This window comes from Peromyscus leucopus, chromosome 7, assembly GCF_004664715.2.
Source record: "Peromyscus leucopus breed LL Stock chromosome 7, UCI_PerLeu_2.1, whole genome shotgun sequence".
NCBI lineage: Eukaryota > Metazoa > Chordata > Mammalia > Rodentia > Cricetidae > Peromyscus > Peromyscus leucopus.
The window spans coordinates 59,977,947-59,996,054 of record NC_051069.1 but is presented as its reverse complement, the minus strand read 5'-3'; the positions used below and the strand labels follow the sequence as shown (position 1 = coordinate 59,996,054).

At 38.4% G+C, this 18,108-nt stretch overlaps 1 protein-coding gene across 1 annotated transcript in view; it reads right to left on the bottom strand.

The window, feature by feature from the left end:
- The window catches only part of Cntn5 (contactin 5), a 1,130,804-nt gene that overhangs the window by 236,022 nt on the left and 876,674 nt on the right, over positions 1-18,108 (bottom strand). The window contains exons 11-14 of the mRNA XM_037208201.1: positions 12,700-12,881; positions 5,070-5,206; positions 2,817-2,946; positions 1,080-1,230 (exon numbers count right to left, since the gene is read on the bottom strand). Of these exons, the coding sequence (XP_037064096.1) occupies positions 1,080-1,230; positions 2,817-2,946; positions 5,070-5,206; positions 12,700-12,881 (600 nt within the window). The remainder of the gene's footprint in view (positions 1-1,079; positions 1,231-2,816; positions 2,947-5,069; positions 5,207-12,699; positions 12,882-18,108) is intronic.

Here is an 18,108-nt window from a genome sequence, read left to right as displayed (position 1 = left end):
TGTCTCTAAAAAGTATTCCAAAGTCACTTAAAAGATTATTCAACTAGACAGCCATTGCTGACTTGAATTATTTAAGTATATTAGTACTTACCTCTGGACATGCAGAACTTGTCAAACTCCTTATTTTTATATATCAGGTAAGCACAAAGTTCTTATACAATAATATACACCATTATGTTTCCATAGTAGAGAACATTTTATCACACCTCAGTCAGTACCTCAAATATCAATGGATAATGACCAGCAAAGCTTGGAGCTTACCAGATCAGCCCAGCTAGAAGACATAGTCTAGAAGGAAGGGTTCATTTTTATCATTTGTCTCAATTTTTTTATTTTTTTTACTGCTATGAAATTCTTTTGTTTGCCTTTTGCTTTCCAGAGATAAATGTTTATATGCTGAATATTCCACAACACATTTCAAATGTGCTTGTTGCTATCAAAGTAATCAGATTTTATTTTTTACCGACATGATTAAAAACAGAAAAGCAAGCATTGGTACAAATATTATATGGCACAAATTTGATCATAAAATGACTATGCAGAACAAATGCAGAATATGTTCACATTATTTAAATACCAACATCAAACAAAAACACAGACCATAAAATGATCACAGACAATATGTAGACCATCACAATGCAAAGCCAAAATGAAAAGCAAAAGCAATTAGTTTCATTTAAAATGTAGTGAAATTCTTACTGGGCAGCAAAGAAGTTGTACTACATTGTTATAGTGAGCTAGGTCTTGTTAGGATCACATATAGAAAAAAAAATCACATTTTAATTAGTTTATGAAATATCACATAATCTCCGCAAGACTCATATATACCTCATGTGTGTCATCTGCAACTTCCAAAATATCTTATGCGCGTGACAGCAGAGGGTGGAACTGTTTGGGGGAGGGAGGGAAGAAGCCAGAGGAGGGTCAGGGAGTAGGAGAGGCTTGCAGGAGAGAGCAAAGCATGATGATGTGATGGCACTGATGCATGAAGGGATCTGAGGGAAGCCCCTTGTTTCATATGTTAATAAAAGAAGTTAGTTGCGATATTAAGAGACTGAAATGCAAAATCAAGTTCTCACCTTTTGCTGCCTCTCACTGACTTGTCTCCCTTCCTCCAGGAGATGGTTGGCTTGGGAGCCCCTTGAGGTCGACACTCTATGAGGACTTCCCGGTCTTTGGTAACAATTATTGTTTTCTTCACTTGATTCAGTTCAAAAGAGGGTGGTGAGGCTATGGTAAAGACAAGGGCGTTCCATCAGAATGAGCTGAGGACTAAAGTTAATCCATTCACGTGTTCAACTCTTTTCTCTAGGAAACATTTCTCTTCAAATCTCATGAAAAAATATACAACATAAGCACAAAATTTAATTTGTTATTAATGATCAAAGATCTTGTGGTTATCTGTCCATTATGACTGCATATGTGGCACTACAAATAAATAGTACTTTGATATACGACAGGCTTTATTTTTGATTATGGAGGTCAACTTTGAAAGACTGCACCTCGCCGGGGCGGTGGTGGCGCAGCCTAGTGGTGATGGTGGTGCAGGCCTTTAGTCCCAGCACTTGGGAGGCAGAGCCAGGCAGATCTCTGTGAGTTCAAGGCCAGCCTGGTCTACAGAGTGAGTTCCAGGAAAGGCACAAAGCTTCACAGAGAAACCCTGTCTGGAACCGCCCCCCCCCCCCAAAAAAAAAAGAAGACTGTGCCTCACTTGGACATTGGTTAGGAGCTCAGCCAAGGGAGTCAATTTTGGGTTCTGTATCTCTCTTTGTACTACAGGTCATCCCAGAACAAACAGGAAACCAACTGAGTGTGACAAAGCAAACATGGCTTGCATGTTCCCAACACCCCAGCCTTACTCTGAGAAGTCTGGGTGAAATCTTCCTGACACTATTCAGTTGTGGACTTGAGCTCATGTCCAGAGCCTTACCTTAGCAAAGGTGGAACTTTCTATGCTTGCTCTGTGGACCCAGAAAGGCTTTTCTCTCCAATGCAGACCTATCGTACCAGGTGCTTATGAGAAGGCGGCTATTCACTTTGGTGTCACATACATGATTATAGTGATAATGAGCAACTACTTGGGAAAGCATTAGCATTTCTACAGGAACAGGACAGGTTGACCAAATACTAGAATCCCTGTCCTAGTCAGCTTTGTTGACTTAAATCAGCCTAGAGTCCTCAGAGAGAAAGCCTTGGGTGAGGAATTGCCCAGAAAAGATTGACCTATGTGTATGTGGGATTGTCATGATTTTTACTTAATATAAGAGGGCCCAGCTCACTGTGGGTGACAGCATTCCTAGGCTGGTACTTCTGGGCTGCCTAGAAAAGTTAACTAAGCATGAATCCATTTGAGCTAGTAGGAAGCATCCCTCCATAGCTTCTGCTTCAGGTTCTTGATGAAGTTCCTGCCCTGATGGACTGTGACCTGGAAGTGTAAGGCAAACCCCTTCCTCCTGTGAGCTGCTCTGGATAGGGTGTTTTAATACAGCAGGAGAAAGTAACCAAGAGTAGCTCTGTATACACCCTCAAGGTGAAAATCAACGTACACAATACATAATTTTATTCTATGCCATATCAAAGACATATTGTATCATCCATTTAAGATGAAGACTAAAGTCATACACATACACATGATGGGAGAAGCTGCAGAAGGGAAAGCTATCTTCAAGAGCTTACAGAATAGCAATCAGATACTGTGCTTCTTTTCAAGACATAAAATAGGTTTTAAATTCACAAAGTAAAACTTCACTATAGTAAGAATAGGTGGGAAAAGAATCCAAACATCTTTCCTGTTTATTTGCTGAGAAACTGCATACCTAGGATCTTCAGCTCAGCGCTCGCATAAATAGCTCCATATTTATTCTCAGCCAAACACTGATACATTCCTGCGTCTGATTGGTTCACACTATGGATTGCCAATACTCCATTAACTGTGTCCACTCTGCTCTGTAATGGAATAAAAAGAAGTGAGATCTAGTAAACAGCTCAAACCAACTATCTAAATAAAATATTGGAAACACCCAAAGGAAGTCTCCAATTAATGCAGTTAAATAAACATTACTGTGTAAGTTAATTATTTACTACAGTATTATGCCTTTTGGAAATTATGATTTCTTGCTCAGCATTTTTTGTTTCTTTCTGAGGCAGCTTTGTTTGGCAGACTAGTTGAATCCAAGAGAAGAACCAACAGAAGATGAGTTGACAGATATTCTTTTAACAAAGCAGAAGTCAAAACTAGGCCCAGTCTGGAAAGGATCGAGAGTTTGGAACAGAATATAGGTAAACAACCACCAAGGTCATAGCAATGGTCCTTGTGTCCATCTGGCCAGATGTTTGACACTTTTTTTTTACTTGTTAAACAACTAACAGAGATTAACAACAACAACAACAACAACAGTAACAACTATCCTATAGTTAGGTTCTACACACAATTATCAACTGGAAAATACAAACTTCATTATTATGTGGAAGTTTTTTAAAAGCAGATCTGACATGTGTAAATTGAGGAAAATCAATGTCAAAGAGCATATCTAGAAGGAAAGAGTACAACTCAAAACCAAATTTCACTATTAAAATGTTAAAAATAGAGTTATTTTCTTTTAAACTTAACAATGAGCACATCTTAGGTTTTAACATCTTCATGAGCAAGAATTCCATTATTAATCATTAGAGATGTCAAATAATTTGATATCATTTTTAACATAACCTACTCACTCAGCAAAGACAATATCTGGATGAGAGATTTGTGTGACCTGGATGTTGGGAATAAAAGATCCAACCATCATTGCTTCACCTAGGAGGAATCCCTAAGAAGGTTAGTGAGGAAGAGCTTATAAACTGGAACCTATGTTTGCTTTCATGGCTTTGTATTTGTATCTGGCTTTTTGTGAAGCTACATTTTCTTTAGGTTTAACTGGCTTCAGAACAAGAGAATACCAGAGTTTGATTAAACTGTAGAAAGGGTCTGGTTTTAAAATGGAAGAAACTGAGGTTCCAGGAGGTAAATAGTACACAAGTCAACATGGTAACATCACACCTGCCTGACAGGACTTTTCACTCAGCTAAAACTGTCTGCACGGATCCTCTGTGTTGGTTATAAATATTGAACTATTCCTCCTCTGATCACCTTCCTGTGAAGATCACAAGCAAGGAAGAGAGGTATTAAAATTAACCTCCTTATTATGCAATTAAAAAGTAGTCAATATAAATTTTGCATACAGAAAATAGTTTTATAAGTATTCAGTAGATTTACTGAAAAGATACATGTTAAGTTTGTAAATCACAAAGTTTGTCTCCTCCCTAGGACACAGGTCACCACAATTCTAGTTTTTCTTCATACAGAAACATAAACCCAAATAATCCTGTACTCAGATAAATTTCACCACGTGCACAATGGGGGCCATGAGCTAAATGATATCTAAAGGTCAGCTAGGAACGGTAGCAAGTCTATGATGATCAATGATATTTTCCTATGAATTTATAGGCTTTAAATAACTTTTGTATAATGTACTACTCCACAGTATTCAGATAATTAAAATAATGAATGATTTTTATATATTACATAGGTTTATACACACTCATATCAAAAGGTAAAAGAGGACCATTTTATGTTGCATGCCATGTATACTGGGTAGTTTTAAGTCAGCTTGATACAAGCTAGAGTCATCAGAGAGGAAGGAGCCTCGGCTGAGGAAATGCCTCCATAAGATTGGGCTGTAGGACATTTTCTTAACTAGTAAAGGATGAAGCAGGGCCCAGGCCATTGTGGGTGGTGCTATCCCTGGGCTGGTGGTCCTGGGTTCTATAAGAAAGCAGGATGAGCAAGTTAGTACGCAGCACACCTCCATGACTTATACATCAGCTCTTGCCTCCAGGCTCTTGCCCTGCTTGAGTTTCTGCCCTCACTGCTATTGATGATGGACTGTTACAGGGAACTGTGAGAGAAATGAACACTTTCTTCCCAGAGTTACTTTTGGTCATGGTGTTTCATCACAGCAATAGCCACCCTAACTAAGACACCAGAGTATTTAAATTACTAGACAGGAGTTCTGAGTTCTCACCAACCATACCTGTGGCCGGAGGGGTGCTCCATTCTTCAGCCAGCGGTATGTGGGCCTGGGCTTTCCAGTAGCCTTGCATTCCCACTGCAGAGGGCTTCCACTGTCCAGCTGGGTGTCATTCAGTCTCTGCACCCAGTGTGGATATGCTGTAGCATTGAAGCAGAAAAGAAAAGTGAACTCAGTACATTTACCACATCTAACCTTCACAGAGGAAAAGTCACTGAGTTTCCACAGATTTAGTCCTTACTTGTAGCATTCACAGGGGAGCACATCATTACACAGGGGGCATGCCACTAAACAGGAGAGAAATTCATTGCAAAGGAGAGCCCATCATTATTTCACAGGGGGCATATCATTACACAGGAAAGAACATCCTTAGACAGGGAGCACATCGTTATTACACAGGGGAGCACATCATTATTACACAGGGAAACATGTCGTTACACACAGAACTGTTCCCTGAACAATAAATAGGACAATGTGAATATTATACTTATTGAAGGTATTTCCATAAATGTAAATTATATCTTAAACACACCCATGTATGTATGTATGTACACACACACACACACACACACACACACACACACACACACACAATTTTAAAGCAAGCAGGTTGTTTTGCTCCAGAGCTTGCATATAAGTGAGCCAGTCACTACAATGACTCTTGTGGATAGCATCACACACTAGGTCCTGGTAATAGTTGCTCAGATGTGTGTGTGTGTGTGTGTGTGTGTGTGTGTGTGTGTGTGTGTGTGTGTGTGTATGCACACATATGCACACAAATGTATGTGATGATTTTTGGAAAACTAAATTTTTAGTTTGAATTTAGCATAATTTTTCAGAATTTATTCACATTTAGCATAATTAGTGAAAAAGTTTCAAAATCATAACATATAACAATTCCTTTATCAATAAACATTGTGGGCTTCCATAGAATGTACAAAATGAAAGTTAAAATGTCTTTTCTCTATTGACCTACTTGTAAATAAAATTTTCTTAAAGAAAAATCACTCTGTGTTCATGTATTTTGTTTAAAGCATAGTCAAAGCAGGAGTATTTTTTCCTATAATTCCTCATGTGCTCAGCATTAGAGGCAACAGCTGTATTTCAGAATAACGAAGCCACTCTGCACCTTGCATGTGACTGGCTGTGTCCTCAGATGCTGTTTGCAGCTGGTAGTACAAGTTGCTTGGCAACTGACAAAATAAAGGTCTTATTAATTGCCATGCAATTACACACATATGTGCATACACACACATGCATGCACACAGACATAAGTACAAAGGAAATGTGGGTCACAGGTCATGTTAAAAATGAAGACGAACTCTGTATTTCAGAAATAAACCCAACTCAACATCTAAGTATCATGTGTGTTTGTGCTTATCACCTGTGACAACACATGTGGAACACAGTTACATTTAATGCAAGGTCATCTTTGCTCTTAGGGTTTTTTTCTGTTGTTCTTTGCTTTAACATTGCAAAGCATTTCACAAACTGCTAGACGTGCATTAATTATGGGGAACAAGTGATAAATGATGCAGTGAATGCAAATGATAGTATTTTTTTTAGAAACACACACTGGATTGTAGCACGAAAGTGTTTCATGACAGAGCACAGTAAGTCCAGGTAATCTGACATCAGAGACATGAGGTTCCGTTAAGGTTTTTTTGTTTTTGTTTTGTTTTCAGCAGATTACAGTTACTCGGGGGTGGGGTTCCCTTCTTTTCTGAATAGTAACACATGGTCAGCACACACGGCTTGGGCTGCATGGTGGGGACTTGTTCGCTTATCTAGAAAATGGAAATCTGGGCCAGTGAGGTCAAGACGCTTACTTCCATACCTGACCACCTGAGTTCAGCTCCTGTGAGCCACATGATTGAAGTAAAGAACTTATTTCTTCAAATTGTTCTGTGATCTCCACATGCATTATACAACTCGTACACACACACACACACACACACAGACACAAACACATATGCATACATGCAGGCATGTACATATAAAAACACACCACACATTTATAGACATATACATGCACACAAACCTGCACACACAATACACATACAAACATACACACATGTAAAAACATGCACACACATGTATACACATACATACACATACATGCACACATACCACACATACACACACATGTGCATGCATGCATCTACAAACACACAGCATGAACACACATACTCCACACACAGATACACAGAGATGCATCACACATACACATATACATGCACACACATAAGCACACACATACAGATACATACACACACATACACACAACTTAAATGGAAAAAAACATCCCAGGTTTGGCTGCATTTGTAATGAACTTCATAACTTTGATCTGGCTTTTGCTGGACCATGTCCTTCAGGGCTTGGAAAACCGAGGAGACATATGATCTTTTGAAGTAGGAAACCGTTATAACCATGCCAGATGCACTGTATCCTGGCAGCTACTTGCGTGATACATTTGGGCTTCGGAACCGTCTCCGAGTTCTGTTTTGTAACACACGGAGCAGATATGTATAAAGAAAGCCATTGCTTATCCCCTTGTCATTGGGAACTCTGGAATTCTCTCCTGACACATGCTAAGTGATATTGGTTGCTTCCCTGCTCCTGTATCTTAAGTATTGAGGACTCGACATATTTTACTGACATAGATCATTTTTAGTATTATGACTCTCAGCTGTGAGCCAATGAGAGCTAATGCATGTGCTGGATGAGGCAGTTGGGGGTGAATATAGGTTCAAGCCCCAGTCTGTGGCGCCCTCGCTGTAATCTATAATTGGAAACGAGTTCCTTTACTTTAATGAGACTCATTTGTAAGCTGTAGATGGTAATTCCTATTTCAACCGGCTGCTATGATGATTGAACATAATAAACAGTGATTGATTCTTTGCCCTAACCCATCACCCACAGATAGCTTCAATTTTATTTTTGATCAAGTGTGAGCACATATGTGGCACCACTTTCAGAGGAGTAGATTCAAGACAAGAAAATGTTTCCCCGTAGAAACAGGGTTGTAGCATCACAGATAATTACAGAAATGGGAATTTATAAACTTATATAATTTCCTATGGTGAATCTGTGTGTATTTCTAGTAGTAAACCACCATTTAAAATCAAAACATAGTCAAACTCAATTTTGAAGAATAAGAAAAATTGCAAGAACTTTAATGTGTCTATAGGAATCATCTCCCTTGTAGTACAGTTAGCAGGGATAGCGGTAGGAGGTGAACTCTAGTCATTATTTCCAGATGAGATTGGATTCTGTTCTCTGTTTGTTTGTAACTTTTAAAATTCAGTTTATAATTTTTGTGATGTGGATGTTAAGTGTAATACTGCACATCTATTAATTTTTTTTTTAAAGCAAAGCTATAGCTCAGAGTCTCCGGCTAACTTCTCACAACCGTTTATAACATCCTCATGCAGTACACATGCTGTGTAAGTACAGGGCTGGCTGGGGAAATGATGGTAAGAGGAAGGTCTGCACCAGTGTCAGCTCGGATAGGACCCCTCCTCACCCCCGGGTGTCTTCAGGCCCACATTCTCTTCTGAATATGTCCTTTCCCCATCCATAAAAGAATGTGTTTTCTTGTGCCCTCTCAGCCTCTCCCTTTCTTGCCTCTTCCAGTTTCTGTCTCGTTGGTCCTTTCTAGCATTCTGCATCACACCCACACTTATTTCCACATAAGCACAGCATGTGCTTTTAATCCAACTTGTAGTAATGTTTTTAAATCTTGGTAGGTGTGATATCTTCATTACTAACTGCCAACGTGGTTAATGTGTGAAGCCCTGGCCATGCATAGCCTTGAATATAAGCTCTTGGGAACTATCTGTGAGTAGTCACTCTTCAGTCTTCCCATTCATTTGCCTCACACGGAATCCTGCAGAGTGATGTTCACATAAAAGCAGTAATCATTATAATAAGATTTTTAATAAAATGTATCCACTGCTTCTTGAATAGCATGATTAGTTCTAGAAATATATATATATGATTAGTTCTCTCTATATATATATCCTCAAAAAGTTTATCTGAAAATGTGAAGACTTAAACTGTAGGTATTAGAACATATTAAAATTTGTGAAGATGCTGCCCAGGGGCTTAAAGACAGTCAGGATATCTAGACTATTATCTACACCAACAATGCAGCTGTGTCCTTCCTGGGCTGTTGGAAACATTACAACTGACCTCTGCTTTAAGGACCCTGGTTACAGATACATTAAATTCTGTTCAAGCATGAACCACAGATACAGTCTAGAGATTGTCACTACCCAAAATTACTGGCTGTGGTGTCACATGTTACTTTTTATATTGTAGACCACATATCTTTATGTTTTCTGTACACAAACCACTTCCTTTCATAAGCCTCCCTTAGACCTGCTTACATCATGGCCAGCCATGTCACTATCTGCCTTATTCCTCTCTTTGCTCCCCCTCCTATCATTCCTTCAATCCTTTCCTTCCTCCCTCTCTCCCCTTTTTTCTTATTTGTTTTTTCTTCACTTGTTTTCTTCTTATTTAATCTTTTCTTTTTATTTTTAATTTAGACTGTTAACAAGCAAGGTTCAATTTAATATGGGATGCATTTTTTTGTGTGGCAATTTAAAACAAGGCATCAGAAAATAGAGGTGACAGAAATAATCAAGGAAACTAACCCATAAAACTACTGCACAGGATATCTTAGTATATTCACCGGAACAATTATGCAGTTTATTCTCAAATTCAAATCACCCTCCAATGTAGTACTTCTATTTTTGCTATATTTTTTCTTGAATTTTATAGTTTAAACCTGTTTATACTGCATGTATAAATTTACCTTCATTTTATTTTTTAATTTAACAACATGGGCTCCTTCACGTTATATCATTTGTTACGTTATATTTTAATACTAATGCTGTTATAAAACATCTACCATCTATGCTAGTTCTAATGCTTTGACAAACTGGGCTCCCTCAGAATGCATCCTTCTTGTCTCACAGGCAGAGCTGTATAAACCTGAATAACTCCTACTCCTCAAAAGGGAGCCCAATACAAACCACAGATAGAGGAGAATAGCCAAGACTGTGCTACCCATGAGGCTGTGCATCGGGAGCTTCCCTACACTTGGAGGCGTGGTTACCAGACTGTGGGTTGATGGGAAGGGCTGGAACTTTCAGTAGCTGGAGTCTGTTAGAAGGTCTTAGTGAACAAGAGGTATGTCCTAATGGGGCTCAAGCCCCTTCCCCTCTCTCCTCTCTCTGCTTCCTAGTTGAAATGAGGTTAACATCTTTCCATGATGTGCTGCCTCACAATATGTGATGAGGACCAGCCACCCTGGATTGAAGCCTCTGAAAACAGGAGGCAGCACTCACCTCCCTTCTTTTCAAGATGATTATTTCAAGGTATTATGTCCTAGTAATGGAAAGTTTACTCATATGCATACCTGCTTAGTCAAGTATAATGTTCATCAAGACCCCACCTGCATTTTATAGTCACAAAAGTTTTGAATTACAGAAGTTGTATGAACCCAGGCAGTTTGGGGAGTGAAACAAAGAGCTGTTCATAATTTCCCCAAAGAAACAGACACAAACTGGGGTTACTTAGGACAAATCTAGATGTATAGTGCCATGATGGAGTTCGATAGAAAGCCATTCTAATTATGAGCTGTAGTGAGAGGTCGCATCCTTTCAAGATGTCTTCCTGTTATGTCAACAATACATGGCAAGCGGTTAAAACTGGCCTAGTTTGTCTGCTTTGGTAACAATCTGTACTTTTTAAATTCAAAGTGATGATTCAGTATTAAGTGAAGAGAAATTATTTTGGCACTGTCTGTAGCAATCATCACTGCCTATGAACCAACTAGCTGAGTCCGAAGAGGCGCTAAAGTAGTCAGTCAGCTAGGAGCCCTGGGCTCCACAGTCTATAATTCATTCTCTTTAGGAATATAGCATTTTTACAACCTAGGTGTGTGGGACATGTTTGCAATAGTACATGCAGTGATAAGCATTCTTTAATCTCTTTTGTAGTTTTAAACCATAAGTTCTGGTTAAATTCTTGTCTTTTATTACCAGATTTTTCTGCAAAGTGGGTTAATATTCCATTCTGTCTCCATGAGAATAAAAATGTATTTCAGTGAGGTATGGCAAAACATTGGTTTTTTTCATTGTTTGCAGATTGTCATAATTATTTGCTTTAAGATGTTATGAACAGTTACAAACATTGAGTTTCGTCCAAAATTAGAGACTTCGTAGATAGCATAGCAATGTGACAGGTGCATCCACAAGTTGAAAGCTTTTGGCCTGGTACCCGTGTGCATCCTACAAGCTTCTCAGTGTTTAGGAGTAGCTTTCTTCCTGATGCTTTGTTCCATTCAGCCTTTCAGATTCTGATGGTTTTAAAATCCTAACCAGAGTTTTCAGGACAGAATGTGGTTGATCATTAGCCCTCATGATCCTTTGTATGTTTTCAGCTCTAATATGAAGTTCCAATTTTCCTCTAATTCAATGCCTTATTGCTAGCATGTGGACTAGTAAGAGGTACTTAGTAAACATGAATATACTTATTGGATATAATTTTTCTTGTATTAGTTATAAGCTTTTTTAAAATTTTAGACAAAAAGGGGAAATATGGTGGTACTGTGTTCCCCAAAATATTGTGCACGCTAATAAACTGTTGGTGAGATTAATTCCTGAAGGAGTTATTGAAGTCATCGAAACAAAGGTTGAATTTAGTCATGAAGGGCACTTCAGAATAGTCTCAGAATCCCTGCACAGGGCATTTAGGGCATTAGGAATATGCGCATGGCTGAGTGTCTAGGATGACTCAGCCATGTGCATACTCCAGGCCTCTGCTTGTTCTTCTTGCTGCCCTGGCTTCCTGTGGCCCTTTCCATTTGTTGTCATCGACTGGGACACAAGCACATTATCATTTACCTACCTGTGTAGGCACGTGTGCAAGTGGATGTGTGTGACCCTTGGGGGCAAATGTGAGAGTGCGAAACGTCTGAGCCCCTTCAGCCCATTTCCTATGTCACTTGGCTAGCTGACTTAGCATTTTTGGAAAACAAACACTCACAAGTTGCAGGAGCTATTTGAAATATGGTAGTATTATACTAGTTCAGGCCAGAGCTCAGCAAACTTCTCAGAACTGCTTGATACCAGATATTTTAGGCTTTGCAACTCAGTGGGTCACTGTCTCCATTTAATTGTGCCAGAGCCAAGCAAATACTGAAATAGAGCATTTATGAACAAACGGATATTTACTCAAATCAGCAGCTGGGCAGGATTTGGTACATGAGCACAAAATTTTGACCCCTGCATTAAGCCAAGGGTTAAAAAAGTTAATATAGTTATATAGAGTTCATAAAATAAAACTTTAACTTAACAGATAATAGCTGTTTGTACCAGGTAAAGGTCTAATTATTATGGATATAAACTCTTAATCATCTACAGGCTGACAATTCCTTGTTTATTTTTCTTTAAAATATTTTTGAATATAGGCTCATTTTACATGATATTTCCTATACCAAAGAAATATGGTTTCAAGTTATTTCTTGGATTTTCAGTGACAGATGAACAACATCTAGTTTGATTTGCATTTTCTATTTCACCCTTGGGTGAAAAGCTTTGTGATTTTCTGAAACACTCACTGTATATTTGTAGCTGTCCACGGAAGGAGTTTTTTCCACGGGAGTTCTCGGCTGTGCACTCGTATACTCCAGCATCGTCCAGCTGCAGGTTGGGGATCTCCAGCACAGCCTGGGATTTCCGCAGTCTGGACTTACTGGGAATGTAACCGTTAACCTTCATCCAAGTGATTGTCGGAACAGGGCTGCAATGGGAACGGAGGCGCTGTTAATATACTTCCCGCTATTAGAAACATAGATTCAGTTATCCGGTAATTTAAGCACTTAATAGGCTGATCCCAATAAAACGTAATCACAATTAGGGCCCTGTGCCAGTGGATACAAGTTGCTTTCCACGTGGCTGTGAAATCATCAGGAAATCAAATTCTTCTCTTTCAGATTTCAGCAGAGCCTTAGAAAGCCTGCACTATTATTTGCTAGATGTAAATGATGTATTTTTAAGCAACAAATGTACTTCGGTGAATTTGCTAACAGTTTTAGAGCAGCGATCAAACAAAAGAGTTGAGAATTAAACAGAGAAACTTTCTACCCTTACCTGTAGCAAATCTTTGTAGCAACAATTTGCACAGCGCTACACCTGGTCCCGGTCACATGTTTTGCCCCTCAATGAGCCATTTAGCTGTATTTTTCTTTTATTTAAAGTTTTTATATTTTCTATTTAATCACAAATGTTTTCTTAAATAAATACTAGCTTGCCTTTTCTCATTCATAGCTGTATATAACTCTGTTATGGAAAGTGTTGGGTGACGGTCCCTAGTGACTCAGGGTTCAGGACAGTTCTGCTTTCCTTCTGGGATTCTCTTTCCTTCTGTGTCAGACAGAGACACTGATGCACTGCTCTGTTGCTTCCACGGTTTACAGGAGACGTTCACAAAGGCAGGACTGATGGACCAAAGGGCACGCCCATTTTTCATTTTAATAAGTACTGGCAGACTGTTTTCCCGTAATACAGTAGAAGTTCCTACACCTATCATTAATATATAATTTTTTCCCCCTGTATCCTTGTCAGGACTGTGTGGGATTAATTTACTTAAAAAAAAAAAAAGAAAATACCTGCATAGGTCCAAACCAGACAAAAATCCGAGCATTGAGAAGGAGAAGTGGACACAAAGTCATATGCCTGACAAGAAGCGATGTATTAATACCCACTGGTGAAAGATAATCAGTTTTCTCCAATGGAGTACCCAGAGCAGTTGGCCAACACAAAAGGGATTCTCTCATTTTTTTCTTTCGTTCCATTTTTGTCTCACTGCTTTTTTGGGTTTGACTTATTTTTTTGAGAGAAAGAGAGAGAGAGGAGAGAGAATGATTCAGGTGGGTAAGGGATGTACAGGGGTCTGAGAGGAGCTCGGGGAGGGGAAATAACATGATCAAAATGTGTCATATGAAAAAATATATGAAAGGAATTTGTTTCTAATCCTCAGTAGACTACATATACATATGTGCATAATACATACACATGTGCATATATATAGCAATAATAATTAAAGAAGAGATCATGAATTTGGGAGTGAAGAGTGATATAGATGTAGTGCTCATGTATAAGATTATCAATAAAGAAACTATTAAAATAGAATTTGTTCCTCAGCAATTCTACTCTCTGCCTCTCTCTCATCATATGAGGGTTTCTGAGCCAGGATCTTAGCAGTATGCTTTCCACAGGAAAGCAAACAAAGCTATGCTTTTCTTCCCGAGCTCCAGACCTTTGCTTGTCTAGAAAATGATTTCAAAACTCAAGTGTAGTCCAATATTTTTTGCAGAGTTTTGATGGTAGTTTTCAACCTGCACTTTGCCATTTGGCCATCATCCTCTTGGACTACTTTACTGTTCCTGTGTGATACAAGGGTGGAATTCACAGTTTCAGCATCGCTAATGACACTCAGTGGCCCACCATGGCTGGAACCTCGTGTTCTCTTCTACACGTCCTCCTGCACTCGAATCTCTCCCAAGCTCAGCTCTGTTCCTCTGACTTACTTCTTGATATTTACACATGCTACACTTTTTATGATGGACCCTATGTATTTTCCCTCTCATGGCCTCCTTCTTTATCCTGGGATACAGAAATACACCTTTGTGTCTCTAATCCCTTCCTTGGCCCAGATCTTGTTTATATACTAGCTAGATGATGACATTTTTCTTTTCAATAACAAGTACTTTGTTGAATCCCCCATAATATTCTTCACTGAATCATAAATGATGAGTTTAGGGGATTTTTGGAAAGTAATTTTAAACAAAAAAAATATTTTCTCTAGTAGGAATAATAGCACTGTTCATTACTGTATGTGTGTATCTCTCTCTCTCTCTCTCTCTCTCTCTCTCTCTCTCTCTCTCTCTCTCTCTCTCTCTGTGTGTGTGTGTGTGTGTATGGGGGGGGGTACAGGTGACACCAGCAATCAAATCTAGTGCATGCTAGATTACACCACGACTGAGGCACATATTTCAGGTCCTTGGTTCCCTGTTCTGGAAGATGGATGAAGAAGAGGGAGAGGCCACCCAGTTAACTTCAGCATCTCCCTTACCTTTAGCACTGCTGTGTACCTGTGCCACTTTATAAGTTCATATATCTTTTAAAACATGAAATACTGGGCTGCTGAGATTGCTCAGCAAGTAAAGATGCTCGCCACCAAGACTTGATAACTGGGGTTCAATGCCTGATACACACATGGTAGAAGGGAAGAGCTAACTTCTATATGTTTTCCTCAGACTCCTACATATATGCCAGGGTGTATGTGCTTCCTCCTCACTAAAGTAAATATATGTACAACAAAATATTAAATAAAAATTTGTGTAAGACAGCATTTCCTGTTCTTAACTCTTCACTCATGTATTCTAGATATAATTTCCATCCTTGTCTAACTATGAATTTCAGGAGATCTCATATTTTCACATCTACACTTTTTCTACTGTTTTTATTATGTTTTACAATCATTGTTTGAGTGATGGTATCTCTGGTTGTACAGTGGGCCTTTGGAAGAAATACATAAAATAATTGAAGATAAATCATTCATATTTTCCCATTACTCACTCACTGGTTTCAACTGAACAGTAGAGGTTTGTCCTCTACTGTTTTATATATTTTATACCAAGTTTTTCATTCTATGCCAATTAATTCATCCATATTCAAATACCTTAAAGCACAATATTTTCATATTACTCACTTTTTGTAATTGTAAAATCTGAATTTATATTTTCCCCAGATTAAAGTCCAAGTTACTCAATGAGCACTTATTTTTCATTGCATTTCAATTCTTTATATCATTTCTTCTTTAGTTTGCAGGCTGCAACCCAGTCAGTGAGATTAGCCGCCCCGATTATATATACAAAACACTGTATCAAACTGTAGGAAGCAAAATTCAAGTTGCCAATGTTGTCTTTCCTAAATGTTGAATGTCTTAATTCTTAGTAGGTTATCCATTGACTTTATAGGTACTGACTGAGTCATTCAAGCTATTTTATTAAGAGGTAATACAATCCTAATTTCTTTGAATTTGATGATTTAATCTACTAGGGAAGACAATAATTCATAAATGGAAAGAATAAATGATAAAATGGATTCCAAGGTTGTAGGGGAGATCAGGAAGTGATCCAGAATGGAGACTGTGTCACATGGGAGGGAATAATTTTGAAAGTAAGAGGGACAAGAACATTCTGATGATAAGGAAAGAAAGGCGATGTGTCAGACCATCCAACAGTGCTCTCATGCTGAGAGGACTTAGAGCAAATTGTGTGCCGCCATGGGGCAAGTGTTCACACATCCAGTGGCCAACTGCAGCAGTAACGCTTTACAAGCTCCTTGCTGTCTGTCAGAACAGTGTTTGAAATAAGTAATGAAGTGGTTGTTGAAGATCTTCAAGGCATCTTTGATTTCTTTAGAAAGCAAACTGAAGTGCAAGATTCAAGTACAGAAAGAGGAAATAAAGGTAGCTTGGATGAGGAGGCTGCTGGAGTGAAGGGAGAGGGAGTTCCTCCACAAGAGCTGTGAAGAAGACTGGAAGGACAAAGACAATGTCTCCTGCATGAAAAAAGCAACAGTACTGGTGTGGTGTACACCATGAGCATGTGGTGCAGCAGGAACTCACCACAAGTTTATGGGAAGTGCCTGTTTCCCCGGTGATAGAAAGAGAGGCCATTTTCATAAGATAAAATTATTTAATGCTTTGCATTTCGCTTTACTTCTATGTTGAATTCTCAAGATTAGTCTTTTAATTATTAGAAGTTTCAGAATAGAAAAACAATATATAGCATTGGTGGCGTGGATGAACATTGATTTGGTTCTGGACATCAGCTACTAGTAAATGAAATGGAGAGCTGAAGCCTCTTGGCTCTGAGAATAGTTTATAGGCCCTTGGGATCCCCTTTATCATCTGTGTTGTTTGTGATGACGGAGCCAGCCAAAGAACTTCTGTTACTTTCAAGTATCTTGTTTATAATCTAGCTTGATGCATTCATTTTTTGGAGGGAGGGAGAGGTTAAAGGCTTAGCATTGAAAAAAAAATGCATCTCAGGATACTGTAATATTTTTATTGACTTAATGTTGTAATATTATCCAACACATACTTCCCATCACAAAAATCTGAAAATGGAGTTATTACTCAGAAAGAGGGCTGGTTTAGGTTTATGCTGGAAGAATGAGTAGAAATATAAATTTTGACAGAAATGCAAAGAACAGTTATTTCTATCTTATTGAAGATGTGTTTAAATTATATTTCTTTAGCCACACATTGGATTTTCGTGTGCAATAAGCACAGGAACTTAAAGAAGATAAAGAGTGTTTGAAGTTTGCATTATATTGTTATTCATCTGGCTTAGAAATATCTATCAATAACAAAAGATTATGTGAAGCCACATTGAAATTCTGACACAGCTTTGTGTTAGCACCATCACAGTGACAGGAAGAAAAGTGTCTCCAAATGTAGTTCTGAAATGGAAGGCACGTGTTGGACGAACTTTAGCCTTCACTGAAGTCATTAAGGCATTTCTTAAAGATCATTTTATACACATGATGAAGTAATGTGTAGAATCTGTCAAGACAGAAGGAGGACTTAGCTGTAAAGATTTAATGATTTCAAAGGAAAGTACTCCCCAGCCACAAATCGCTATTCAGAGACAAATTGTAGGTCTGTCTAATGGAGCTTCCTATTTTCCTTGCATAAGTCACAAGTGAGACATGAATTTTACATTGGATGTGGAAATACATACAGTTATGGTTCCTCTGTGATTTGCACAAAAAAGAAGGGAACACTGAATACCTCTGACGGAAACTGAAAGACCCAAGTTTTATAACTTTTCTCTAAGAAAGCACATAAAAAACTATCATAAAAAGTAGCTATTGAGCCCAAAGATTTTTTTTATGATCCTATCACTCAAAAAAAAAAAAAAAAAAAAAAAAGAAAGAAAGAAAGAAAAGAAAAA